Source organism: Hylobates moloch, unplaced genomic scaffold (genome assembly GCF_009828535.3).
Source record: "Hylobates moloch isolate HMO894 unplaced genomic scaffold, HMol_V3 SCAFFOLD_12, whole genome shotgun sequence".
Classification (NCBI taxonomy): domain Eukaryota; kingdom Metazoa; phylum Chordata; class Mammalia; order Primates; family Hylobatidae; genus Hylobates; species Hylobates moloch.
In genome coordinates, this window is record NW_026652287.1 from 103,637,992 (window position 1) to 103,654,751 (window position 16,760).

Consider the following 16,760-nt stretch of genomic DNA (forward strand, 5'->3'; position numbering starts at 1 on the left):
AAATGTTAAGTAACACACCCGAGGACTCACTAGTAACAAATGGCAAAGCCAGCCGCTGCCCCAGGCGGTCGGGCCTCAGGGTCCCCGGGCTGCCACCCCCTGCCCCAGCTCCTTCTCCCTTCCGCCCACCCCGGACTCCCGGTTTGCAGACTGGAGAACCACGGGGGGCGTGCGCAAAGCCGCTGGCCTTGGGGCGTCTGTCGCAGGGGACCTCGAACATAACCTACGTGCTCATCAGCTGGGGATGGACCAGCTCGGTACCACACCCCCCTGCAACCACGCCGCGGGTACCCCGCCTCTGCGTCCCCTCCACTCCCTTCCCCACGCCCCTCCGGGTGCAGGCTTCCTGGGGGTGAAGGAGGGAAGGAGGCCGCCCACGCTCCCCAATTCCCCCACCTCTCACCTCCCCCCACCACCCCCCTGCAGCCTCCGCGTCTGCGCAGCCGCAGTCAGTGCGGCGCCAGCTCTGCAGAGCCCAGACAGGGTCCGGTTGGGAAGGGTGAGTCCTTCGAGGGACCCCCGCGGGCGGGAAGGAGGCGGAGAAAAGGGGCTGGGGGCGCGGGCGGCGATCCGGGGATGCGCGCGCGAGTATGGATGCGCAGAGTGTGTGTGCATGGGCGAGGGTGAGGGGCAGAACCGCTCCAGGGATAGGGTCTGGGGAGAGGGCGTCTCCAAGCCCGTCCGTTGGGAGAGGGCCGGGGTCTGTCGGGTTCGGGTCTGTTTCTCCGCAGCAGCGGTCTGTGTCCTGGCTTGGGGGTTGCAGGTGAATTCCAGCCTCCTCGTGAGGAGGGGAGCACAGACCTGCACTGAGGGTGCATTGATGGTCTGTGTACCCTCGTGGGGCGGCACGGGCACGTGCGCTCGTCTCGCTGGGGCCCGGTGTCGATGTTCGCTCCCCCTGGGGTGTTCAGCGCACCTGCCCGCGTGTGCACTTCTGCGTGTTCGCGTTGTGTGTCCGCCTGGGCCCCTGTGGACCACCCTGCAACGGTAGGAGCGCAGGCTCTCGGCAAACAGGTGCAGCAGCCCCGCCCCCACTCTCCTGAGCTGTGTGGCTTTGATCAAGGGACTTCCCTGTCTGTTAAATGGAAACCTAATAGTATCTGTAGCGAGAAGTATGGCAACCTTTATGTGAGAAAAGGGATTCGCAGGGCTCAGCAGGGCTGGGCACAAGGAGAGTTCTGGGCTCCGGGAAACACTGCCGATATTGTTATTGCTTCTATTGTGGTTGCTGGTTGCCGTTGTTGTGACTGCGTCTCCATCCTCTCAGGGGATGACTTGTTTGCTATTTCACCAAGAACACTGAGGCTGTGGGGTGTGAATCTCCTCCTCCCACCATACCTCTGTCTCATCCCCTTTCCTTCTTCCTCCTCCATTCACTGCGGGTCCAGCTTCTCCTGACCTTGACCTGATGGCTCTTGTCTGTCTCATCTGTCACCCCGCTTGCCTGCATTTTCTCCTTTCCCATGCCTTCCCCTCCCTTCAACCTAGATCCATGATTAATTATGTCTCATATTAAAAACAAAGCCAGACAAAACCCCAAAGCAATAAACAAGTCAGAACTCCCTAATGGTACTCTCCAACACTCTTTCCCACGAAGGTCCCATAGGAATTTCCTTCCCCTGAAAAATGTCTAGGCAGGCTCCTCTCCTCACCCCAGCCCATGCTGAGGTTGCAAATGGGCAACCCCAGGGTCTAATTCAGCCCCACAACTTGTGCTGTTTGACTAAAGGTGTCTTCCTGTTAAACACTGGAAATAATTATTGACATCATGAAATGTGGAAAATGCCATCTGAAAATATAGATTTCCAGTCTTCTTTTGAGAAATCACAGGATGGGTGACACCAGTGCCGTGCGTTTGCTCTGCAGATATTAGCTGAGTTGCGTGGTGCAGCTTCTTCAGACAGGAGACCTGATCTCTCTTGCCCCACTCCCCACTGCCTCCGTTGTCTCTCCCCATGCCATATATCCACTGCCATTTGTTCATGTGCTCCTTACAATAGAGAAGTATTTCTCTGGACCTATATTTAATTTTCATTTGTAGAAAAGTGACAGTAAAAGAGTCCTCTTGATTGATTCATTGATTGATTTTTGAGAGTCTTTCTCTCTCACCCGGGCTGGAGTGCAGTGGCACGATCCTAGCTCACTGAAGCCTTGAACTCCCAGGTTCAAAGGATCCTCCCAGTAACTGAGACTACAGGCTCGTGACACCACACCTGGCTAATTTTTAAACATTTTTGTAAAGGCCGGGTCTCACTCAGGCTGGCCTCAAACTCCTGGGCTCAAGCAACCTCCCACCTTGGTCTCCCAAAGTGCTAGGATTACAGGTGTGAGCCACGTCGCTGGCTGATTTATTTATTAATTCATATCGTTTCCTATCCCATTTGTTATATACAAATGTGCAGACTGGAGAACCATGTGTGGCTGTAGGTGTGTATATGAGTATGTGAGTGTGTATGTGTGTGAGTGCGAATGTGTGTGTGACTGTGAGTGTGTATGAGTGTGTGTTTGTGTTAGTCTATGAGTGTGTGTGAATGTGGATGTGTGTCTTTGTGTTAGTGTGTGTGTATGTGACTGTGTGTGTGTGTGGATGTGTGGATGTGTTTATGTTTGTATGTGTGTATATGTGAGTATGTGAGTGTGTGTGTCTGCATGTGCCTGCCCATGACAATCATTCCCTTTCCAGCTTTGTCTCCAGAGCGCTCTCTACCGCTTGACCTGCTGTGTGCTTTATTTGTTCCCTGCCTGTCTCTTTGTCTCCCTACTATAATGAAAGCCCCAGGAGGGCAGGAATCTCCACTTGATTACTGCTGTATTTCTAATGCTTACAATCGTGCCTAGCACCTGCTGGCCCTCTGCAATGATTCACTGAATGATGAAATGTCCATCAGTCCTCAGGTTCTGAATCCTGTGCCTGGGGAACCAGAGAGGACCCTGGAGCAGGAGGAGAAAGAGAAGCTTGTCTCAGAAGCTCCACCTCCTCCTGGGGCAATGCAGAGTCTCAGGCCTGAGCAGACACGGGGGCTGCTGGAGCCTGAGAGGACCAAGACGCTGCTGCCTCGGGAGAGCCGGGCCTGGGAGAAGCCTCCCCATCCCACCTGCACCAAGGACTGGGAGGCTGTGGAGGTTGGGGCCTCCAGCCATGACAGTGATGAGAAAGGTGAGAGACAGTGGTCCTTTGGGAGGTGAGTGGGTGGAGAGGAAGGAATTGGCAGAGCCTAGGGAAAGACTAAACATTCACTCCTTCACTCATCCATTCAACAGCTATTCATGGAGCACTGTGTCAGTCAGCTTTTGCTGTGTAACAAGTCATCCCCAAACTTAGGGGCTTAAAGCAACAATCACTTATCAGCTCATGATTCTGTGGGTCAGAAGTCTGACCTGGCTTCAGGGGACACTTTTCCTGCCTGTGCTTGTCTGTGCAGCCTCAGAGAGCTGGTGAGGCCACTGGTCGACCTCAGACGGCTTTACTCCCATGTCTGCTGGTGCTGGCTGTTGGTTGGCTTGGTGGTGCTGAGGACAGGCCATGTGTCGCCAGCAGGATTTTTCAGGGTTATCCTCATGGGGGTGCTTGCAGGGTTCTCAGGGATGGCAAGAGAGGGAACTCCCCAATTTTCAAGCACTGGAAGATTTGAAGAGGAAAAACACATGATCTCATTTGCATTTCAAAAATATTCCTCTAACTCAGTGGATTTCAACTGGGCATGGTCTTATACCCCACTTCTCCTCCCCAGGCGATTTTTGGCAGTGTCTGGAAAAATTTAGGATTATCCTAACTGTGGAGATGCTGCTGTTATCTGGTGGGGAGAAGCCAGTAGTGATGCTGATAAACGTCCTACCATGCACAGGACGGACGCTACCCCCACAGAAAGAATGGTGCAGCTCCAAATGCCGATAGTGCCAAGTTTGAGAAACTCTGAGTCTCACTGCATGTGGGAATGGATTGCAGGGCTAGGAAGTCAAGAATGGAAGGTGGGAGGCCAGTTAGGAGACTACTGCAGCTGTCCAAGACAGAGGTGAGGTAAGTGCAGAGATTTGGGACATCTTTGGGAGGAGGAATCAGTTCTTGCTGATGGATGTGGAGAAGGGGAGGAAAAGAGAGGTATCATGATGACTTTTAGGGTTTTGGCCCAAACAGATGGATAAAGCGTGGTGCCATTTGCCGACATTTCAATGGCACCCCATAGCAGAAAGGGGCTGAACCTTATACCAACTACTAGGCACTGTCTTTTTCCTCAGGGGATGAGCAGGCCTGGGACAGAAGGTGTGGATAACAGAGGCCAGCTCTCCTAGTGGGGCTTGGAGCTCCTGGCTGGGGCTAAGATGCAGGAAGAGTGGAAAATGCCAGGATTTGCCCAGTCTATTCAGCTTAGGGATGAGAAGGACACTAAGGTTCTGACTATGGGGACATGTCCCAACTAGTGTCTGTTCTTTGGAAGCTGGGGAAGCCTCCGCCATCCTGGTTTACTTCTGTGGCTTTTTCTTCTGCTCCTTCACTCAGTTTCTGCTGGGGGCCTGTAGAGAAGGAACTCTTTTATCTACTGGACAGGTAAGGGACTGAAGACTCAAGTGGCAGGGCACATCAGGTGACCCAGTTGAAGTTTTCTAGGTAGTTATAGAACAGAATTCAGGCCTCTCATTCTCTCAGCCCCACCTGAACCATCACATAGGCATATGTGTGTTTGTGTGGGGTGGGTTGTGTGTTTGTGTGTATGTGTGTGTGTGTGAGAGAGAGAGAGAGAATGAGGGTGAGAGAGAGAGAAAGAGAGAGAGAGAGAGGAGGCTATTACTAGAAAAGGGACAAGATGCCAATGGGAAGAGCCCACTCCCGCTATCTGGCCACTCACTTATGGCTCCTTTTTCCTCCACTCCCACCCTCACCCAGACCTGTCTTCTCAAGAGACTGGGCTTTCCCAGGAGTGGAGCTCGGTGGAGGAAGATGACGAATCAGAGGGCTCCCAGGTACACTGGGGGGTTTGTTCTTTTTCCACAAATGTCCCACTCTGTAGATCTCAGCAGTTTGTCACATTTGCATTCTCAGCTTGGAATTTACCTGCCCCATAAAAATCTCAAGAGATCTCTTGTGTCTAATCTCTATGGTGATCAGACACAGACTGGAGGCTCTCCATGTGGTGTGTGTAACTCAGTTCACATGTACCTTACAACACTTCCTTCATAAATCCATCTACCCATGCATCCACCTCTGTACTTCATCTTCTATCCACTTATTCATCAACCCTCCCTTCCACCTACCCTTTTACCTTTCCAATCACTCACCCATTCATTCATCCACCTCTCAAACATCTACTAGCCATTCACTCATCTGTCCACTCCTTCATCCACCTAAACTTTTATTCACCTACTCGCTTGTATACCCATTCCATCAATCCATCCATCCGTCCGTCCGTCCATCCATCCATCCATCCATGCATCAACCCATCCCTAAACCTCAGCTGTCTATCCACTTGTCCATCCACCCATAAACCCTCCCTTCCACCCACCCTCTCACCTTTCCATTCACCTATCCATTCATTCATCTACCCATTGAACATCCACCAACCATTCATCTGTCCACTCATTTACCCAACCTTTCATCCCTTACACATCCATATACCCATTCCATCCATCCATCCATCCACCCATTCATCCATCCATATATCCAGTTATCCATATACATACTCATTCACCCTTTTATTCAGATGCCATCAATCCATCTATTCAATCCACCCACCTACATACCCATCCCCTATCCACTCACTGTTCACCCACCTATTCATCCCTCTACTACCTGTTGGCTGTGTGAGGATATGGCTAGTATGCATCCACTATATGCCCACTCATTCATTCATCCATCTGTATCTATTCACACATCCAGTCATAAGACCACCTACCAATCCATTCACCCATCCACCCACTATTCCATTTATCCATCCACTAACCATCTACTGAGTTTTAATCCACATACTACAAGTAAAACCAAATTTCTAATTATCAAACACATTTCTTTCACTCAAAAACCCAATGTTTTCTTTTTTGAGGAATAAGACATCAATATAAGAAAACCAGTGGTTCTTTCATGTATACATTCATCTCATACATGAGAAAAATCACATAATCACTCTCAGTGAGCACATGAGAGTCCCATCCATCTCCCAATCATGTCAGGAATGTAACTCTGGCTGCCTCAAGCCAGAAAATGGATTTATTGACTCGTGGTGCAGGGGTGAGGGCGAGAGAAACACACTGGCCAACAAACCATGATAGTCCAGAAATAAGTGCTGGGCACAGTGGGGTAGCCCAAAGGAAGAAGTTAACTGCATGCCAGGAGGTTTATTCTTGGATATCCTAGAGAGGAGGACACACCAGACCTGGGGTTTTCAGGATAGTAAGAATTCCACAGGCATAGCAGGGAAGGGAAGATCATGTGCACAGGCAAGGTGGTATAGCAAGGTACGTTTGGGGGACACTGAAGTTAAGGGCAGAGCAGTGGGAGGTTTGGGTGAAAATATGGCTGGGATGACATCATTCATTCATTGCACGTCTAATTCTTGAGCTCTTACTCAGTGCCAAGCAGTGTTCAATGCACAGAGCATACAATAGTGAGACAGAAATAGTCCCTGCCTTCATGGAGCTCACAGTCACCAAGGTAGACAGATGACAATTGAAATAAGCAGCTAAAATATGAATTGCGCTGAGTGGTGATAACTGCTATGGAGGAAAATGAAGCAGGAACGGAGTTTGGGAGTAGGAGTTGGGGCTGGGGGTTGCTATTTTAAGAAGGGTGTCTAGGAAAGTCCCCACTGAGAGGGAGTTATTGAGTGAGGACCTGAAGGAGGTGAGGAGTGAGACTGGCAGGTGTCTAGGGGGAGGGGGCTCTATGCAGAGGACACAGCAAGTGCAAAGGCCTTGAGGTACAGATGTGCCTGGTACATTTGGGGAACACCAAGAGGGGTGGTGGTCAGTGTGGCTGGAGGGCGGGAGGGAGGACTAGGAGGTGAGGTCATGGAGGCCATGGGGTGGACAATGTAGCGTCTCATGGGCCATGGTGAAATGTGAGTTTCACTCTGAGTGGGGTGGAAGCCATAGGCAAGTTCTGGACAGAGGAGGGACACGTTCTGATTTAGCCTTTAGCAGGACTCCTCTCACTGCTAAGTCCCACACCGAGGAGGCTGGATGTGTTTTGCAGGCAGTGGGAGCCATAGAAGGGGCTCGGGGACTTACAGAATCACTCTGGGAGCCCATGTAGAAGGAAGGTGGGTTGGATGTGCCTGGGGTTAGAGTTTAGAGGGGCAAAGGAGCAAGTCAGAAATGTGTAGTTAGGGAAAAAAGGTAGAAATGAAACAGAAGAGTTGCCACTTTCCTTGTGCATGTTACAAGCTTCATGCTATTCTTCTTCTTCTTCTTCTTCTTTTTTTTTTTTTTTGAGACAGAATCTCGCTCTGTCACCAGGCTGGAGTGCAGTGGCACGATCTTGGCTCACTGCTCACTGCAACCTCTGTCTCCTCTGTTCAAGCGATTCTCCTGCCTCAGCCTCCTGAGTAGCTGGGACTACAGGCGCACACCACCATGCCCAGCTAATTCTTGTATTTTTAGTAGAAATGGGGTTTCACCACGTTGGCCAAGATGATCTTGATCTCTTGACTTCGTGATCCGCCCCCCTCAGCCTCCAAAAGTGCTGGGATTACAGGCATGAGCCATGATGCCCGGCCAGCTTGATGCTATTCTAAGCACATCTTATTATAACTCATCTAGTAACTGAACACTCATTAACTCTCATGATTAACTCATGAGCCTTGTGAGATCATTAGCATGGTATCCTCCTCTACAGATGAGGAAACTGAGGCAGAGAGAAACCAAATGGCTTGCTTCAGGTCCCACAATGAGTGGGTAGCAGAGGTAGCACAGAGTTTGGGCTTGGAGGGGAGAACAGGAGTGAGTGGGACCCAGGACGTGTTGAGTCGGTGACCTGATGACATTTCCAGACCTGTGGGACATAAAAGGTGAAAGAACAGGGGCAAGCCCAGGGGCAACACATAAATTCTGATGTGGGGACAGGGCAGAGGGAGGTTCTAGCCTCTAGAATAGGATCAAGGAGGAAGTTTGGAAGAAATGACAAGGTCGATTTTAGACATGCTGCTTGGGAGAGGCCTCTGCGACATCATTCATTCACTCACTCATTCGCCCAGTTGTAATTCATTGAGCCAGCATTGATGGAGCACACAGCAGGGGGCTGATAGGGGAGGGCCTCTCATTGGCAGGCCCTGGGTCAGTTTTCTGCATGGACAGACCCTCCTTCCTGCAGACAACCACCCACTTCCAAAAACGAAAGAGCAGTGGGCTATCTGGAACCAGAGACATTTGATGACAGTTACAGCCTCATCATGGGCCAGGAGCTGGACTTTGTGCCCCACTTACCTTAATTTACTTGGTCCTCTTATCAGTCCTTGATGTAGGACCTGTTATCCCATTTAACAGATGGGAAAACCAAGGCACAGAGAGGTTATGTGACTTTCGCTTGTCATGCAACATGTAAATGGCAGAGCTAGGATTTGTACCCAGCATGTCTCTTAACCACTAGGTGTCCTGGCTGTTTGGGGCTTGATCCTGCCCCGAGAGAGGACTGGGGACAGAGATGAAGGCCTCTCCCTGTTCTCCTAGTCACTGTACCTCCTGTGGAGAGGAGTGAGTGAAGAAGTGGAAGAAAGAAAAAGAGTTACTTTCTGGGAGGGCAGAAGTTCCCAGTCTGTGGGCCCAGAAGAAAACAGGCAGGGGAAAACGGTCTCATCATTCCCGTTCCATAAAATGCAAGCATATGTAACACCTGCAAATCTTATCTAAGTGCATGAGATTTTAAAAACATCAATGCCCAGAAATAACCCCTGGAAAAAGTTGCTGTAACAGGCCAAATTCATCCATAGTGTGAGAAGTTGGGGTAGTGGTTACCTTTGAGGTGGGGGGATTTGCGGGGTTGATAATGATCTGCTTCCTGTTTGGGGTGCTAGTTACATGGTGTGTTCACTTTCTGAAGTTGCTCAGGCTGTACACCTAGGATGTGTGCAGCCTTCTCTTTCAACATTCCACTTCAACAGAATGTTTTAAGCTGGCCAGGCACAGTGGCTCACGTCTGTAATCACAGCACTTTGGGAGGCAGAGGCAGGCGGATCGCATAAGGTCATGAGTTCGAGACCAGCCTGCATAACATGGCAAAACCCCATTTCTACTAAAAATACAAAAATTAGCTGGGCATGGTGGCGCATGCCTGTAATCCCAGCTACTCAGGAGGCTGAGGCAGGAGAATTGCTTGAACCTGGGAGGCAGAGGTTGCAATGAGCTGAGATTGTGCCACTGCACTCCGGCCTGGGTGACAGAGTGAGACTCTGCCAAAAAAAAAAAAAAGTTGCTGTGTATATCCTTGTATATATCCTGCCAAACATGTCTCCCTATATACTGAGACTGAATTGAGATTTGTGTGCCTGTGCTTGATTGAGGGTTGTGCTCTCAGGCGAAGCCCAGCGGGGAGTGAGGGAAACTGGAGAGGAGAGGAGAGGGAGCCAGGCAAATATACTGGTAGAACTGAAGTCCAGCCTCCGTCTTATCCCAGGGGAACCCTGGAATGTGAATAGAGAGTTGTCCTCCTCTGGGCCGGGCGCAGTGGCTCACGCCCGTAATCCTAGCACTTTGGGAGGCTGAGGTGGGTGGATCACGGGGTCAGGAGTTCAAGACCAGCCTGGCCAAGATGGCGAAACCCTGTCTCTACTAAAAATATGAAAATTAGCTGGGCATGGTGGTGGATGCCTGTATTCCCAGCTACTCGGGAGGCTGAGGAAGAGAATTACTTCAACCTGGGAGGCAGAGGTTGCAGTGAGCTGAGATTGCACCACTGCACTCCAGCCTGGGTGACACACTGAGACTCTCCTTCTCAAAAAAAGAAAAAATAAAGAGAGAGAGAGAGAGAGTTGTCTTTCTCTGAGACAATGGAGTGGGCTTTTGTATCCCATATGAGTTATTGTTGGCTGTGGACTGCCCTGGAGGGCGAGTTAACCTCCTGGGTAATCCTCTAGGAAGGAGGATCTCATTAGCAAAGGGCATTTGTCAGAAGAGAAGGAGCAACTACAAACTGTAAACCATACAAGTAGCAGCCAATACCCCTAGCATCCAGGGGAGAGCTGCACCAGCCTGAAAAACAGAAATAAAGAGGAACTAGGTGAGGCATCTATGGATCTATTATGTGTGATGTGTGTAAAATTATTGGATTTCAGATTACCTGTATTTATTACATTTTCTTAACTTTATATTCTGCTTTTCAAAATTGAAGTGTAATTATTTCCAATAAAATGCACTAACCAGAGAGTGTTTACACATGTACATCCATGTAACCAACACCCCAATCAAGACATTGAGTGCTGTCATAATTCTAGAACATTCTCTTATTTTCCCTTCTGGTCCATCTCACTCCCCAGCCCTGGAAGCAACTATAGTTCTTGATTTCCACTTGCATGGATTAGTTTTGCTTGTTGTTGAATTTTATCTAAATACTGTCATGTAGTAAACTACATATATGTTTTTTAATTCCAAAAAAGGAAATTATGACAAAATTGTTATTCCTCCAGTTGGCATTTTCACTTAATACATGCTGGACAGTTTTCCATTTAATACATATTGATAATCTTAATTGTATTTCAAAGTTACCTTTTCCTGCCACCAAATATTCTCTAGCTCGCTTGTGTCAGACCCATTTCCTTGGCTGATGAATTATTAGACTCCCATTGTTGTCATTGTTACAGAAGGCAATGCTACAGTGAGCGTTTGTTCAGTTGGCCCAATTTTATGCATGGATTATGAGGAACTTTATAAAAATTTACATTCTCTGGTTCTCCTCAGATACACTGAACCAGAAAATCCAAAGGGGATCCCAAGATATTTGAAAAACTCTCCCAACAACTTTTGGTGCTCTACCAGGTTTGGGAACTGCTTAAGTGGGTCACTGTCCCTAGGCATCTGGTTGTAAAGGAAGATTTGAAATGAGGTGTCATCCAGAGGGAATCAGCAGGCTAGAGGGAGGAATTTGTTTTCAAAGATTAGAAATGTGAATTCCATCAATGATTTATAATATACGTTAATAATTCATAGTATGTATCCTTCCATTTTTCCTCTTTCACAGGATTTTTTTCAGTGTTCACCATTGCCTAACTTTCCAGATAATCCATTATGTCTTGTACATTCACCAAACTTCCTTGATATTTTAATAGCAATTGCACTAAATTCATCATTAATTTGGAAAATTGTCATCGTTAAACATTTTGTCTTCTCATCTCTTATCATGGTATGTTTCTTCATTTATTACCTCATTCAACAAATATTTACAGAGTTCATACTGTGTTCCAGGCACTGGGAATACAGTAGCAAACAAAGCAAAGGTTTGCCCTCTTGGTGCTTACAGTGTCATTGGAGGAAGAGACAATAAACATACATAGCAAGTCAGCTGGTGACAAGAGCGTGGAGAAAAAGACAAGGAGCATGCATAGTGCAGGGTTAAGGGTATCTGGAGGAAGGGCATTCCAGGAAGAAGAACTCGCAACTACAAAGGCTTGGAAGTGACTGTGGCTGGAACCGAGCGAGAAAGGCAAGGAATGACGTCAACATTAGAAGGAGCACTCTGACTGGCCCATGGACAAGAAATTGGGTGGGATTATCAGGATAAGAAAGGAACTCTGTATCAACAGTACAAGATAGATGACAGTGGCTTTGGCCAGGGTGGCACCAGGTAGTGAAGGGGAGGGAATTGGTCAGATTCTGAATGTTTTGAAGATAAAGCCAACAGTATTTGCTGATGTCTTGAATGTGGGTGGTGACAGAAGGAGAGGAGTCAAGGATTCCACAACTGGAGGTCTGGAGGGGCCTGAAGGGGTAATGGGAGGAAAACTGCATGAGGAGCTTTTTTTGTGTGTGTGGGGGACATTAGAATATTTGTTTGGGGACATGTGAAGTTTAAGATGTCCATCAGATATCCAACTGGAGATGGCAAATAGGCAGTGAGATATATAGTTGGGTCAACAAATACACATACATATGCATGCACACACATAGCTCTTGAGGGGGTGGGGTCATTACAGCATAGATGGTATGTTAAAACTGAGATTTAATATACCAGTGAGATTTTGAAATTGTCATCCCATTATTCGAACATTTCCTCTGAGAGAGCATAGTTATGTTACATTCTTTTTTTATTTTTATTTTTATTTTTTATTATTATACTTTAGGTTTTAGGGTACATGTGCACAATGTGCAGGTTTGTTACGTATGTATCCATGTGCCATGTTGGTTTGCTGCACCCATTAACTCGTCATTTAGCATTAGGTATATCTCCTAATGCTGTCCCTCCCCCCACCCCACAACAGTCCGCGGAGTGTGATGTTCCCCTTCCTGTGTCCATGAGTTCTCATTGTTCGATTCCCACCTATGAGTGAGAACATGTGGTGTTTGGTTTTTTGTCCTTGTGATAGTTTACTGAGAATGATGGTTTCCAGCTTCATCCATGTCCCTATAAAGGACATGAACTCATCATTTTTTATGGCTGCATAGTATTCCATGGTGTATATGTGCCACATTTTCTTAATCCAGTCTATTGTTGTTGGACATTTGTTACATTCTTTTGTTTATCTTATATCTAGTTACTCAGTTGTACCATTTTAAATTCAAACAGCTTTTCTCTTGATATGACATTTCATTTCTGATCATATAAGTATATTTTCCTGCAAGTAACAATGGTGGCCCCTTCCTTTCCAATATTTATCCTTTTCCTTTTTTTCTGTTTCAGGGCTTTGTGGAGTGGTCAAAAGCTCCACAACAAACAACCATAGTCTTGGTAGTGTGCGTGCTTTTTTTGTTCCTGGTTTTAACGGGGATGCCTATGATGTTTCACATTTAACTATAATGGTGGCTGTTGTTTTAAAAGTTTAATATAATGAAATAGATGCCCTGTGTCATGTTAAGGAAGTGTGCTAGTCAAAATCAGGAATAGGTGTTGAATATTTTCAAATGCCTTTCAAACATCCTTTGAGATGATTTTTAAAAAATTTTTGGTGTGAGTTTTCACATACTTTATTTCCATGAAATGAAGACATCATTGATTGTAAAACATTATTTTGTATACCATGGAGAAAGAAAAATGCTAATTAATCGTAATGCGCCACCAACTGGAAGATATCTCCTGACTTTGAGAAGATGAAAAAATGTGCAACTGAGGATCGATGAAATGTGGTACATTTCCTAACATCAAACCAACTTTGCATTCTTAAGGTTTTGGTGCACCAGTCTTTTCATACACTAAATTATATTTATTGATATTTTATGTAGGATTCTTGCCTCTATCTTCATATGTGAGATTGGTGCTATCTTTGTGAAGTTTTGGTATCATGGTTAAGCTTGCATCATAGAAAGACCTGGGTAACTTTTACCTTTTCTATGCTTTTAAATAGTTTCTGTAGCTTAAGAAGTATCAGTCCCTTGACATTTTAAATGAATTCATTGTTATAACCAGGTCATAGAGTCATGGAGAGAACGTTTCAGCTAATTCTTGGGCAGCTTTCTTAGTTCTTTACAATGTTATCAGTTTGTTAATACATTTTACCTCTTGCATTTATTTTGGCGAATTACAGAGGTTTTTTGTTTTTTTTTGTTGTTGTTGTTTTTTTTTTTTTGATACCGAGTCTCACTCTGTCACCCAGTCTGGAGTGCAGTGGCGCAATCTTGGCTCACTGCAAGCAGAGGGTTCATGCCATTCTCCTGCCTCAGCGTCCCGAGTAGCTGAGACTACAGGCGCCCACCACCATGCCCAGCTAATTTTTTGTATTTTTAGTAGAGATGGGGTTTCACTGTGTTAGCCAGGATGGTCTCGATCTCCTGACCTCGTGATCTGCCCGCCTTGGCCTCCCAAAGTGCTGGGATTACAGGTGTGAGCCACCGCGCCCAACCCAGAGTTCTTTTATCCTCTAGAAAATTCTTCATTCCATAGAGCTTTTTCATATTATTAGCTTAATTATGCATACTGTTTTATAATTAAAAATTTCTCTTTATTTTTTTCTATCCCCTGTATCCTGTCAACTGCTGTTTGTGGTTTACTCATTATTAGATTTGTCAAAGGTTTATCTAGCTTACTATTGTTTTTCCAAAGAACCAGCATTAGCATTAGGATTCATTTATATCTGTTATTTCTTTTATTTGTAATTTGTTTTTCTTTGATATGTATTGCATTTATTTTTTATTGTTTTTCTTCTTTGTCTCAGTTTTTATACTGAATACTTGATTTATATTCTCTTTATATTTCCTATAATAGCATACTTATTAATACAAATGTACTTCTGGATATAGCGTTGGCCACATCTTAACATTTTATTATTCATTTTTGTTTATGTTGTCTAAATATTACATTGTAGTGTTTCTAAAGAGTGCTTTGAAACTCAGTGATTTGGTTTATTTTTTGTTTAAAAATAGTTTTGTTTTCTTGTTTTACTGCACTGTGAACACAGAATGTGGACTATAACGCATCTGCTTCCAAAACTTTTTAAAAAGCTTTTAGTGTGGCCTAGAATATGTCCATTTTTTGTAATTGTTTCATGAACATTTAAGATGAAGATATCTTCTCTGTCTGTAGAACTGAAAACTTTACATGCCTGTTAGTTAACTCAGTATCATCAATTATATTGTTCAGATTCATGTATTATCTAATTTTGGCCTATTGGATTCATTAAAAACCAATAAGGTTACGTGAAACTTTGTTAGTACAATTGTTTTTGTTAATAAATTTTTATAATCTTTGCTTTATGTACTCAACAGCTGTGTAATTCAATGCATATAAGTGCAGCATTGCTATGTCCTTGTCAATTAAATAATATATGTAAAACACCATATGACAGTGGCTGGCAGATAGTAGGCACTCAATAAATGTTAATTAAAACCTGATTCTGAATTCTTTGTTAAATATAAAATGATTGTTTTCAGTCAATTTAATCCTTTGCCTTAAATTTTACCTTGTCTAATACTGGTTGATATTACCATCCTGCGCTCTTCTATCTATGTATATGAGGTTCTCTAGAGAAATTAACAGGGAAAAGTATGGATTATCTCTCCATTCCTCTCTCAGGCTGATTGCCTGCAACAAGCAACGAGCCCTTAAAAGAAAGGAAAACAGGCCTTAACTATTACAGTTTTTGAGATTCTACTGGAAATAAGAGAAGCTCAATTCAAATGAGCTTAAGCAAAATAATAATAATAATTATTATTATTATTATTCGTTCATGTTACACCAAAGTTTGGGATAAAATTGGCTTTATTTACAGCTGGTTCTGGGGGACCTAAAAATATCACTGGGGCTTTTCCTCTCCTCACCTCCCTCTCTTTCTTCTACATGGCAGGGGACAGCTATCACGGACCCTGTGATCATCTCTTCCACACGGCAAGGTGGGAGACCTGGCAGATTCTCATCATGCACACCCACAACTCCCATCCTTGTTCTGCCTTGGGGACAAGAGTCCTGAAATTAGGGGAGAGAGAGCAGCAACTGCAAAGGCCCTGAGACATAAACCGTCTGCCCAAGTAAAGGATGGAGAATGGACTGTAGCAGGGCAAAGGCAGAAGCAGGGAGATGAGTGTGGAGACTGTCTTAAGTGTCCAGTCAACAGGGGATGGGCTGGGCATGGTAGCTCACGCCTGTAATTCCAGCACTTTGGGAGGCCAAGGCAGGAAGATCGCTTGAGGTTAGGAGTTTAAGACCAGCCTGGACAACACAATCAGACTCTGTCTCTACAAAAAATAATAATAATAAAAATTGTCAGGCATGGTGGCATGCACCTGTAGTCCCAGCTACTCAGGAAACTGAGGCAAGAGGACTGCTTGAGCCCAGGAGACTGAGACTGCAGAGAGCCATGATCAGGCCACTGCACTACAGCCTGGGTGAAACAGTGAGACCTTGTCTCAAAAAAAAAAAAAAAAAACACCCAAAAACGAAAAGTAGGGGATGATGTTGGGGGGCTAACTGGGCTCTGATTAGCTCAGACAGTGCCACAGGTCTTGATTGATTTTGTGGGATATTGAAAATAATCATGGCCGGGCACGGTGGCTCACACCTATAACCCCAATACTTTGGGAAGCCAAGGTGGGCAGCTCACTTGAGGTCAGGAGTGCGAGACCATCCTGGCTAACATGGTGAAACCCCGTCTCTACTAAAAATACAAAAAATTAGCCGGGCGTGGTGGCGGGTGCCTGTAGTCCCAGCTACTCGGGAGGCTGAGGCAGGAGAATGGCGAGAACCCGGGAGGCAGAGCTTGCAGTGAGCCAAGATCACGCCACTGCACTCCAGCCTGGGCGACAGAGAGAGACTCTGTCTCAAAAAAAAAAGGAAGAGACAGCAGCTTCAAGAGCATGGGGGTGGGGTCATGCGGAGGTGCCACAAGCTGGTATGGATGTGTGAGGAGTTCCTGGGAGGAACTTGTGATCTGCCCACCTCAGCCTCCCAAAGTGCTGGGATTACAGGCGTGAGCCACCGCGCCCGGCTGCTCTGTCTCTTCCTTTAACAGGGCACGTTGGACCAGGGTGGTATTTGAATATAGTATTTAGGGAACACTGTGTAGGGGGAAATAAGTACTAGAAGTTGGTAAATATGGCAAATCTAAAATCACAGGGATTAGGCCGGGCGCAGTGGCTCACGTCTGTAATCCCAGCACTTTGGGAGTCCAAGGCAGGTGGATCACCTGAGGTCAGGTGTT

At 46.0% G+C, this 16,760-nt stretch overlaps 1 protein-coding gene across 1 annotated transcript; it reads left to right on the plus strand.

Annotated features, from left to right (window-relative positions):
- The first annotated feature begins 447 nt into the window (after positions 1–447).
- SMIM17 (small integral membrane protein 17) lies at positions 448–14,999 on the plus strand. Its single transcript, XM_032171295.2, has 4 exons — positions 448–499; positions 2,889–3,157; positions 4,883–4,959; positions 12,815–14,999. Exons 2-4 carry the CDS (start codon positions 2,989–2,991, stop codon positions 12,923–12,925), a joined length of 357 nt encoding a protein of 118 aa, XP_032027186.1. The 5' UTR covers positions 448–499; positions 2,889–2,988; the 3' UTR covers positions 12,926–14,999.
- The last annotated feature ends 1,761 nt before the right edge of the window (positions 15,000–16,760 follow it).

Bases quoted from the DNA above. Each gene is read 5' to 3' on its own strand.
- SMIM17 (XM_032171295.2), top strand. From the start codon at position 2,989: ATGCAGAGTCTCAGGCCTGAGCAGACACGGGGGCTGCTGGAGCCTGAG. The intron at 3,158-4,882 runs GTGAGAGACAGT...ACCCTCACCCAG, and splicing joins CCATGACAGTGATGAGAAAG to ACCTGTCTTCTCAAGAGACT. The intron at 4,960-12,814 runs GTACACTGGGGG...TTTCTGTTTCAG, and splicing joins ACGAATCAGAGGGCTCCCAG to GGCTTTGTGGAGTGGTCAAA.